General features: G+C 37.0%; 1 protein-coding gene across 3 annotated transcripts; it reads right to left on the reverse strand.

Annotated features, from left to right (window-relative positions):
• Positions 1-429: 429 nt before the first annotated feature.
• On the reverse strand, positions 430-11,768 carry LOC149235762 (uncharacterized). Of its 3 annotated transcripts, none has more exons than XM_089461456.1 (7): positions 11,632-11,768; positions 11,446-11,510; positions 11,153-11,240; positions 10,669-10,761; positions 946-1,031; positions 827-866; positions 430-653 (listed from the first exon to the last, which is right to left on the reverse strand). In XM_089461456.1, the coding sequence occupies exons 3-7, from the start codon at positions 11,227-11,229 to the stop codon at positions 614-616; spliced, it is 336 nt and encodes a 111-aa protein (XP_089317582.1). In that variant the 5' UTR covers positions 11,230-11,240; positions 11,446-11,510; positions 11,632-11,768; the 3' UTR covers positions 430-613. The 3 variants fall into 3 exon arrangements, with proteins under 3 accessions (XP_089317582.1, XP_089317584.1, XP_089317583.1); XM_089461458.1 differs by having other exon boundaries at positions 430-740; XM_089461457.1 differs by lacking the exon at positions 11,446-11,510.
• Between the last annotated feature and the right edge of the window lie 252 nt (positions 11,769-12,020).

The following is a 12,020-nucleotide window of genomic DNA, read 5'->3' on the forward strand; positions in this document are numbered from 1 at the left end:
AAATCCATTTAACTAGATATAGTAATAGCTTTCCTAAAAACAAAACAATGATTGATGTACATTCATAGAAAGCAAAGTAAAACATGAATATAATGATACGAGTCACATTTGAGTGAAGAAATGGATGTATTGAAGGTTAGGGATTCAGCCTCAGTTGAGTTTTGCAAGAACTCTTCCAGAGCCGAATGCCCAGGCTCGTTAAAAGCTTCGAACCCTCAAATCATAGAACATAGTCAGTATATCAAGCTTGTAGACTTAGAAATCATTCATGGAAAAACTAAAGCAACGATTCATTACATGCAAAAAAAAACCTCAGAACATTCTCGACCTTGAAACAAACTTAATCAACATTTATAAATAATAAAGCTTCATAATATGTGGGCATTGGAGCCAATAAGTTACAACAAAATATGATTACCCAACCCCTGTCCAGCCTCCATTGGTTATTAGTCATAAACCAAAATGCATATATAATCAAATCAAAATACGAGTACATATATCAGGCTTAAGACTCAAACTTGAACTTAAATCAAATAGTTAAACCTTTGAGCAGAGGCATTCCGGCCACAAGGCCTTTTATACAAATTCAAGCTCTCTAAAATTAGGAGTAAGCTTAACAAACTCGACGCAGGAGGAGTTCTCGGACAACCCACCTAGAGAAAGATGACATAACAATTTTAGAATGTGGAAGCCCCAAATGGTTGTGAAGTAAGGTTGAAAGGAATCCATCAATTTATTACCTATTCAAAAGAGAAACCAAATGAGATCAGCTCTGGTTAAATATTCCCGAACTAAATTCAAATGTTAAGAGAAGAATAGACATTACCTGAAGCAAGACCGGTCCTGCCAGGGGCTGAGGTCAAACCCTGTTGCATAAAATTAAACCCTTAATGAATACCCAAGAAAAAGGAAAAAACATTTAAACAAAATGGGTAAAATGGCTACCTTTCCATGACAGGTGAAGCTGAATTGCTCCATTTGGAGTTTGCTCTTGCTCGAAGAATAAACCCCTTTTAATATCAGTAAAACCCCTACATATGAGAGACAGTGAGGAACCCCAACTCATCCACTTAAAATAGGAACAATAGAACAGTCGACAGAACGTTTAGCTTTTATGGAGACTTACATTATCTGAAGGAGAGGCTTGTAGCCTTGGCAGGACAAGGATGACGGAACTCCAAACTAGGACCAAAAGTCTACCAACTAAACAACACTATGGAAGAACCACAAACAGAGGAAGAACAAATGAATATTCCCTCATAGCTAAAGGATATTAATCCTATCCATCAACTTCAAGCAACCAGGACCGTGGATCATCCTATATTCAACGACAAGGACCATGCCAGGTGTATGGTCTCGATAAATATCAGAGAGGCCAAGTTTAATGCAGTGTTATGAAGCCAACAATGAATGGGACGAAAGAGGATAGCAGGAGGACCTTGGGGTTCTCTCGCCTTAATGAGGTGGATGGCCCCGAGGTCAGGACCAGGATGACAGACTTAATTTCCACCTTTAGCAGAGATACGTGGAGTCCAACAGGGATCTAATGCGATGTTCCCTCATATGGTAGCCATGTAATATGTGTAGACTGTGGATAGCTTAGTTCCCATTGACATTAATTAAATCATATTCATAGATTAATTCTTTTATGACATATGGTTATATATATATATATATATGGATGTTACAAATGGTATCAGAGCCTAGGCTCAAATACTGAGACTTTTGGGTTATTTTAGTACAATGCATTAAGTCTTTTGTAATCTTGTGATAATAAATTACATAAACTGAGTTTGGATGTATATGAACACAGAAGAGAGAAGAAAGAATAGAAGTCAGCACAAGAAAAAAAAACAAAAATGTAGAGAAGCCCCAGACCCGAAACACCTTATGGGGAGACAAACCCAGAACTATGGGTACAACTGGGAGAGGAATTGCGACAAGCCAACATTGTTCTACTGGAAACTGTACAACAACTATGAGCAGAAATGATGAACTTGAGGACAAACAACAAATGACTAAGACAAGAACAAGAGAAGATCCTTAAAAGTATGTCCGATTGACAAAATCAACGTGGTCCCAACCCTAGTACAAAAAACAGAGAAAAGACCCCAACTGCCAACAATGGGGAGGATAATGCAAAATCCACAGAAGGCCATAATGAGGAAGAAGAAGGGAATTCAGATAATGTGTTCGATCAAAAGAGGACAAAAAGGCATAAGACAAAATTACAAGGTGAGTTAAATAAAATCAAACCATCGTTGTTTGAAGGGGAATCTGAAGAAGCAATGAAAGCCTAGCTGATTGATATGGATAATATTTCCAGATTTACAAGTATACTGGAAAAATTAAAGCTCGACTAGCAGTTTACCAACTACGGGGAAAGGCCACCCTTTGGTGGGAAGAAATTAAAACCATGAGGAAGATAGATGAATAACAAGTAACGTGGCAAGAATTGCAAAAAAATTTTAAAGATAAATATCTAACTAAACGTTACTATGACGAAAAGGCCAAGGAGTTCCATGAGTTAAGGCTGGGAGTCTTAACCACGGATGAGTATGTGAAGCAGTTTAATTCCTTGTTACGGTACGTTACATATATGCAAGAAGAGAAAGAAAAAATTCGTTCATTAGAAGCTTGCCAAATTTCATGTAGGAAAAATTACAATTCAAGTATCCTAAAACAATGGATGATGTCGGACGTAAAGCCTGCATCTATTATCAACAGATGAGGTAGAAAAATGAAGGACCTAAGGGAGCCAATGGCAAGAAAATGAGGAACATACCACCAAACAGGTAACCAAAAGTCGTAAATATTAGAAATAATCAACGAAGTACTTCTGGAAAATTTGCAAGAAATATGCCCAGAACTCAGACTTATACTGAGAATAGACAGTGGAAAGGAGATGGAAAAACCATTATAGACGAACCACCAAAGCCACCACTACAATGTTGGGGATGCGGGGAAGCACACTATTACAAGAATTGTCCGCACAAGGCTCAAATTGAACAACTGTCAAACATGCAAGAAGCATCTACCATGGGAGATATTGCAAGAAGCATGCCTAGAATCAATGCAGCCTTGGACGATCATCAATCCGAGTATCAACGCACTATGATTGAATGTGAAGGTATAATTGTTGATCAACATGATTCTATTTCATTTTATCCAAGTGCTAGCTTAAGCTACAATAGTCCTAATGTGGTAGAAAAATGTAAACTGCAAAGTAGTAAATTTAAGAAACCTTGGCTAGTACAACTAGCCACTCGGACAAAAAGGAGGATGTTTACAAAAATAGAAAATTTCCCTATAACAGTTTCAGGACAGCTGATTCATGTTGACTTGAACATCCTTCCCTTGGGTTCGTATGATGTATTGATAGGAATGGATTGGTTGGAGGGTCGCTAGTCTCTAGTGGATTGCAAAGAAAAATTAGTCAGTTATCTTACCGAATCTCGGAAACGAGAATAAGTTCAAGGAATCAAGAAGAATGTTAAATTGCACCTATTACAGCCAACCAACTTGGAGGATGTATAAGGAAACGCTTCCAGATTTATGTTTTCCAAGTAGGATATAATAATGATAGGAATAATATGACCTCCTTAGAGAGCATTCCTGTAATTCAAGAATTTGTGGATGTATTCCCTAAATCCATTCCTGGATTGCCACCAAAGTGGGACATCAATTTTACCATTGAGTTAGTGCTTCGAGTAGCTCCTGTTTCTAAAGCCCCTTACTGTATGAGCATTCCTGAATTAACAGAATTGAAAATGCAGCTTCAGGAACGGTTAGATAAAGGTTATATCTACCCTAGTGTGTCCCCTTGGGGAGCCCCTATACTATTCATACGAGAAAAGGATGGAACATTAAGATTATGCATCGATTACTGTCAGCTGAATGAGCTGACCATAAAAAACAAGTATCCTTTACCACGTATAGATGATCTATTCGATCAAGTACAAGGAGCAAGCATATTTTCTAAGATCGACTTAAGGTCTGGCTACCATCAAATTAGAATAAAGAACAAAGACATTTGTAAAACCGCATTTCGAACTCGTTATGGGCACTATGAGTTCGTGGTACTGCCTTTTGGCCTTACCAATGCTACGGCCACTTTCATGAGCTTGATGCATGGCATTTTCCAACAATTTTTTGGATAAATTTGTACTAATTTTTGTTGATGATATCTTGATCTATTCAAAAAATTAGGAGAAACATGAGCAACATTTGAGAACAGTATTGCAGGTTCTGCGTGGTAACCAACTGTATGCAAAATTAGCAAGTGTGATTCCTACAAGGATAAAATCCAGTACTTAGCCCATGTAATTTCAGCAGAATGAATAGTAGTGGATCCAGAAAATATTAGAACTATCATGGAATGGACCACACCAAAAAATGTTGTTGACATAAGATCCTTTCTAGGCCTAGCAGGGTATTATCGTCGGTTTATGTACAGATGCAAGTAAGGAGGGTGTTGGTGGAGTATTAACTCAGGAATGAAAATTCATAGCCTATGAATCACACAAACTGAAGGAATATGAATAGCGTTATTATTCTTATGATCTGGAGCTGACTCAAGTAGTGCATGCATTCAAAATGTGGTGACACTACCTTCTAGGAATGAAATTTTTGTTATTAACTGATCACAGTAGTCTTAAAAATTTATTTAACCAATCCATTTTAAATTCTCAGTAGGCTAGATGGACCACATTCTTGAGTGAGTTTGAATTTGATATGAAACACCTCAAAGGAAAAGAAAACTGGGTAGCAGATGCTTTAAGCCAAAAAGTACTTTGCATTTATGAAGTACAATTCAACCAAGCACAATCTCACCTACCAGAGGTTATCTGAGAGGCCTCCCTCAGAGACCCGAAATATAGATTCTTATGGCAGTAAGCTTTGGAAGCTCTGGAAAAAGGGGGGTAGTCGGAGTATGGGATTAGCCCCGATAAATTGTTAACATTCAGAAATAGGATTTATATTCCCAATCAAAAGTTCGCCAAGAAACTATTATTAGATGAGTTTCATAGAAAGCCTTATGCAACGCATCCACGATACCAGAAATTGTTTTTTGCTATCAAGAAAAGTTATTTCTAGCTAGGTCTAAGAAAAGATGTGGCAGAATATTTGTCCAAATGTTTAGAATGCCAATTGGTAAAGGCAAAACACCAACATCCTACTAGTTTGTTACAACCCTTACCCATTCCTGAATGGAAATGGGAGTCAATCACTCTGGACTTCATTATTGGTTTACCTCATATGAAAAAACATGACTCAATCATGGTTGTGGTGGACAAGCTTAGAAAAACTGCTCAATTCATTCCTGTAAAATCCACTAATAAAATGGTGGAGATTGTAGACATATTTATGACGGAAATCTTCTGACTTCATGGGATACCCTGTGTAGTGATTTCCAACAGGGATGTAAATTTTACATCCGCATTTTGGAAAACTCTCTTTGTGGGATTAGGCACTCAAATTCAATTCAGCACTACCTACCATCCACAAACAGATGGATAGACAGAGCGAGTGAACCAAGTCTTGGAGGACATGCTCAGAATGTTTTTAATGCAATAACCCCAGAAATGGGAGGATTACCTCCACTTGGTGGAGTTCACCTACAATAATGGACATCATGAATCATTAGGTATGATCACTTTTGAAGTGCTATATGGATGGAAGTTTCGAGTACCCACGGACTGGAATAGTCCAAATAACAAATTAGCATTGGGTCTTGATATGTTAGAGAAAATGGAAGCCACCATAAAAAAGGTTCGCCAAAATTTGAAGGCTAATCAAGACAGGCAAAAGGTGTACGCAGATAAGAAAATAACCCATAAAGAGTTCTAGATAGAATATCACGTATATTTGAAGGTTAAGCCCGAGAAAAGCACATTGCAATGGAAGGGTTGTGCAAAATTGGCACCACAGTACTGTGGACCTTTTCAGATTCTAGAATGAATCGTACCTGTGGCGTACAAGCTAGAACTTCCGGGCCACATCCAAGTCCATAATGTCTTCCATGTATCATTACTAAAGAAATATGTATACGACCCTCGACATATTATTAATTGGGAAAGAATTCAAGTAATGATAGAATGGAATATAACTATTAATAATTATGGTTTATAAAAAATTTCTGACAGAAGGTTATGATTGTGCAGGTAGAACCCGAGGGAGAATTTCAGGTAGAGTGTTGAAAATGGCAACAAAAAATGCTAAAAATAGCATTGCTATAAATAACATTTCAAGATATACTCCAACTCTGTTGGAAATAGAAAAAAATAGAAATGCTAAAAATAACATTGCTATAAATAGCATTTCATGATAGATTTCAATTTTAATTAGTCCCTGAATTAAAATTGAGAATTAAAATTCGAATTTAGTGTGAGCAGCTATTTGAAAAATAATTAATTAATTCATCTTGAGTTAATTAGTTGGAGAAAATCAAACATGAAGTATATTTTAATACATGCAACATTTATCCCTTTGATTGAGGAAGTTATCCCTTAATTAAGGAGATAAGGATGAGTTGTAACTAGTTAGCTCAGTTAACTGAGTTAAGTCTAGTTAAATTAGTTCCAAATAGTTGGAGGAACTAATTGTGAGTTCAATCAGTTAATCCATGCATGCATGCAACTATTGTTCTCCAAATAACTGAATATTCTCTCATAAATAACTCATGCATGTCAGTTTAGAGAAAGACCCAATTGAGATTAAATGAAGGGACAATGTACTATCAGTTGGAGGAATTTTCCTATAAAGGAAACTCATCCATGCAGAAGGAATTATCTCCTTCAGGTTTATGCAGTTACTTCAGAGGTCAGAGCAGTGTGTGAGGGATTATTACACACAGGTTGCAGCTTGAGGACCTAGGAGAAACTGCGCAAGGAAATAGGAGGCTTGGACGACTGAAGGAAGGCATATGTGTTATCTATTTTGTCTATGAGCAACAGTGAGGGATTGTACTAAGAGCTGGATAGCTTGAGAGCTAAACTTTTGTGTAATCCCGAGATATTTCCACTTGTATGATAATACAGATAGTGGGGTTTTTAGCTGAGGCTTTCCCTAGAGTATTCTTCTATGTTTCATGTGTGATTGAATCTTCTTCTCTGTTATATGTGTTATGTATGATCTTTCTCAAAATTGATTAAGCTTCCACAAGTTTGATTGTAAAAGTATATTAAGTATTTTACTTGAGTACATTGCATAATCAGTTTAATCTATAGTGAAAATTTCTACATGGTATCAGAGCAAAGGTGATCAAAGCGGAGAACAATATACTAGAGGAGGTTTAGAAGTTTTGAGTTTTGGGCCACAAGTTTTTAAAGCAGATCTGAAATGTTTTGTGAAAAATTTTCATAAACAAATAGCATATCACGATTCCTTGCGGAAAAAGACCCAAATTCAAAAAAACAATTTGCTGAATCGGAGTTCAGATGAGGGAGATATCATTGATTTAAGGTCAGCTCTTTTTCCAGAAAATTTCATGACGGTGGGAAAGATGAAACAGATTGGTGTGCTAGCCAAGAACCTGTATGCTCTTGAGGTTCAAGATGCATGAAAAGCCTTGAGGAGCAAGGAAAAGGTTAGAGACTTGGTGGTTGAGAGGGAGAGTAAATTACCTCTCAACATACAGTCTGAGAAGAAGTCTCAGACAATTGTGGAGGAGCCACAATTGGAGATGGTGAGAGGAGAGCGAGTGGAGGAATCCACTCATGCAGAGACCTCTAGTAGGGGGAAATTTTGAGCCAAGTGGGTAGAGGGATCACATACATCCATACATCTAGGTGTGAGGTGGGGCGATGTGAAGTGATTGTCTCAATAAGGATGAAATAGGGGCAAGATCCTTGAGGTACCCAACCTCTTTGATTAGATCTTGCTACGGGAGCCCTGATGAGGAGTAGTAGGACTAGCTGAGTGGGTATAAACAGATGCGGATGGAGCAACAGAGGAAGCTTCAACATCAAAGGATGTTTCTAGCCCAACAGGAAGGTCAGTTGGGAGATCAGTTACTTACTTCTCAGTAACTGAGTTGCAGTGCAACAGTGGGAAACACGATGCAACATGATGAGAGGAGGTGCAGTATGGATGCAATGATGGGAGATAGGACCAGCAGCAGCATGGATGGAGCAGGAGGAATCAGTGTGATTGATGCAGTCAGAGATGAGAGTGACAGAGGGTAGAGTAATTAGATACTGAAGAGCACAAAGGTGAAGAGTTTTCAGTTGACAGAGGCAATAGCAGTGAGAGACTTTGATGACAGAGGCTTCTGATTCAGGTTTTTGGAGTTGTTGGAGAAACAACACTTGAGAGAAGTGTTGCATGCAGAACATTCCAAGGGTTCAGGATCGGGTTCGAGTTGAATGCCTTTCTTGTTGAAAGGGAGTGTTGAAAATGGCAACAAGAAATGTTAAAAATAGCATTTCAAGATATACTCAACCTCTATTGGAAATAGTAAAAAATAAAAATGCTAAAAATAGCATTGCTATAAATAGCATTTCGAAATAGATTCCAATTTTAATTAGTTCCTGAATTAAAATTGAGAATTAAAATTCGAATTTAGTCTTAACGGTTGTTTGAAAAATAATTAATTAATTCATCTTGAGTTAATTAGTTGTAGAAAATCAAACATGAAGTCTATGTAAATAGATGCAACAATTATCCCTTTGATTGAGGAAGCTATCCTTAATTAAGGAGATAAGGATGAGTTGTATTTGAGTTGTAATTAGTTAGCTCAGTTAACTTAGTTAAGTCGAGTTAAATTAGTTCCAAATAGTTGGAGGAACTAATTGTGAGTTCAGTCAGTTAATGCATGCCTAGTTTTCTCCATATAACTAAATATTCTCTCACAAATAAGTCATGCATGTCACTTAAGAGAAAGACCGAGTTGATATTAAAGGAAGGGACAATGTACTATGAGTTGGAGGAATTTTCCTATAAAGGAAACTCATCCATGCATAAGGAATTATCTCCATTAGGTTTGTGCAATTATTTCAGAGGTCAGAGCAATGTGTGAGGGATTATTACACACAGGTAGCAGCTTGAGCACCGAGGAGAAACTGCACAAGGAGATAGGAGGCTTGTAGGACTGAAGGAAGGCATATGTGTTGTCTATTTTGTTTATCAGTAGCAGTGAGGGATTGTACTCAGAGTTGGATAGCTTGAGAGCTAAAGCTTTATGTAATCCTGAGATATTTCCACTTGTATGATAATACACAAAGCTGTGTTTTTAGCTGAGGATTTCCCTAGAGTATTCTTCTGTGTTTCATGTGTGATTGAATCTTCTTCTCTATTATATGTGTTATGGTTAATCTTGCTCAAAATCGACTAAGTTTACACAAGTTTGATTGTAGAACTAGATTAAGTATTTTTCTTTATTACATTGCATAATCACTTTAATCTACAGTGAAAATTTCTACATAGAGCCTCTTCGTACCCTAGATCACAGAGAAACCATCCTTCGGAGGTGAGCCATCTCCCAAGTTAAATTGCAATGGAAGCACTTTCACCTGGATGAGACGACTTGGGAAGAAGAGGAAGCCATGCAGAAATTTTATCCTACAATGTTCACTTAAAGACAAAAACACTAGGGACGGTGTTCCTCTCAAGGGGAGGGAGCTGTAACACACAGTGACACTCAGACAACTATGGTTATTAAGTTTATTTACCACTGTTATTTTATTTTAGTTTATTCTGAATTGTTAAAAACATTTAGGCTGAAAAGCCAGAAGAAAGGCTGTTAAACATTAATTAAAAGATTTTGATTTTAGTTGAGAATGGAACTAGAAAAATAGTTTTAGGAACTGCTAATGAAAAAAAAGTTACAAAAAGTTCTTTGATCCTTTTCTCTTGAAAAGGGTAAAAGAAAGGAACCAGTGGGGGTTAGAAGGAGGTAAAAACTGTACTGTGAGAAATTTCATTCCCAGAGCTGAGCAAGTTAGCCAATGGGAAATGAGGTATGTGACTTGAGATTGGATTAGTTTCCTGATGCCAAAGATACCAAACTATCTATCATTGACTAGCTGAAGAGCTCGGAGGGGGATTCTAGAGGTAATCCTTAGAAGTGAGGCTGGGTGGAGAGATCTTCTAAATTAAAGGGATGTAGTCTCTAACTATATTCATTCAAATAGACAAATAAGTACTTACTATTATGTTAGCAACTATTTATTACCTTAGGATAGAAATTAATGTTTACTGTCATGAAATAAATTTAGTTTAGCAACTCATAATGTTGTAGTAATATTGCTATGACATAAAAATAAGCAATAATGAATCTTTAATAAATTAAATACAAAAAGGAGAATATACAGTTGCTTGAATAGATGAATATAGGATATAAAAATAAGTATTGCTACTTTTCATGTTGATATTAATTTACTAAAATAATTCTAGTTTACTTCCTCAGGAATCATGAGTCTAACACTCAATCATTCATTCAAAGAACTATCATTTGATTCTAGACTTCTTGTATTTAAGAGGTCTACAACCCAACTATAAACCAGATATGCTGCATAACAAATCCATTTACCTAGATATAGTAATAGATTTCCTGAAAACAAAACATTAATTTCTATAAATTCATAACAAGCAAAGTAAAACATGAATATAATGATATGAGTCACATTTGAGTGAAGAAATGGATATATAGAAGGGTAGGGATTCAACCTTGCTGTGCAAGAACTCTTCCAAAGCCAAATGCCCAGGCTCATTAAAAGCTTCAAACCCTCAAAATCGTAGAATAGATTCAGTATATCAAGCCTGTACACTTAGAAATCATTCACAGAAAAACTAAATAAATGATTCATTACATGCACACAAAAAAAAAAAAACTTTGAACATTCTTAGCCTTGAAAAAACCTTAATCAAAATTTATATATAATAAACCTTCATAATATGTGGGCATGGGAGCCAATAAGTTACAGCAACATATGATTACCCAACCCCCGTCCAGCATCCATTGGTTATTGACATAAACCAAAGTGCATATATAATCAAATCAAAATACGAGTACAAGTATCAGGCTTGCCGACTCAAACTTTAACTTAAATCAAATAGTTAAACCCAAACCCACTTTTTACAAATTCAAGCTCTCTGAAATTAGGAGTAAGCTTAACAAACTTGACACGAGAGAAGTTCTCGGCCAACCCACCTGGAGAAAGGCGACACAACAATTTTAGAATGTGGAAAACCCCAAATTGTCGTGCCGTAAGGTTGAAAGGAAGCCATCAATTTATTACCTGTTCAAAAGAGAAACCAAATGAGATCAGCTCTGGTTAAACATTCCCAAACTAAATTCAAACATTAAGACAAGAACAGACCTTTCCTAAAGCAAGACCGGTCCTCATGGGGGCTGAGATGAAACCTTGTTGCATAAAATGAAACCCTTAAGGAATACTCAAGAAAAAGGGAACACCATTTAAACAAAATGGGTAGATTGGCTACCTTTCCATGATAGGTGAAGCCAAATTTCTCCATTTGGAGTTCACTCTTGCTCAATGAACAAACCCCTTTTAATATCAGTAAAACCCCCGCATATGAGAGACAATGAGGAACCCCATCTCATCCACTTAAAACAGGAACGACAGAACAAACAACAGAATGTTTAACTTCAATGGTGACTTACATTACCTGAAGGTGAGGCTTGCAGCCTTGGCAGGACAGTGATGACGGAACTCCGAACCAGGACCAACAGTCTACCAACCGAAACGCGGAGTGGAAGAACAACAAATAGAGGAATAAAAAATTAGTATTCCATTTATACATCAACTTCAAGCATCCACGACCATGGATCATCTGAGATCTAATGACAAGGACCACGCTAGGTGTACGGTGTCTAGAAATATCAGAATGGCCAAGTTTAATGTAGAGGTGGCAATGAACAGGACGAAAGAGCATAGCAGGAGGATCTTGAGTTCTCGATGGTAGTGGCCCACTCTTATTTCTTACCCCATAGAAAAGTAAATGCAGTGTTACATGCCATTTTCTATTCAGTGTGACATGCAAGGGGAATAGCAGTT

Source organism: Pinus tabuliformis, chromosome 8 (genome assembly GCF_031772625.1).
Source record: "Pinus tabuliformis cultivar Carrire ecotype Pingquan chromosome 8, CPIR1, whole genome shotgun sequence".
Classification (NCBI taxonomy): Eukaryota; Viridiplantae; Streptophyta; class Pinopsida; order Pinales; family Pinaceae; genus Pinus; species Pinus tabuliformis.

Excerpts from the sequence above, each read along its gene's own strand:
- LOC149235762 (XM_089461457.1), bottom strand. The coding sequence starts at position 11,229 with ATGGCTTCCTTTCAACCTTACGGCACGACAATTTGGGGTTTTCCACAT. Across the intron at positions 1,032-10,668 it reads AAGAGTTCTTGCACAGCAAG|GGGTTTTACTGATATTAAAA; the intron begins GTTGAATCCCTA and ends TCTCATATGTAG. Across the intron at positions 654-826 it reads CAGGACCGGTCTTGCTTCAG|GTGGGTTGTCCGAGAACTCC; the intron begins GTAATGTCTATT and ends ATCTTTCTCTAG.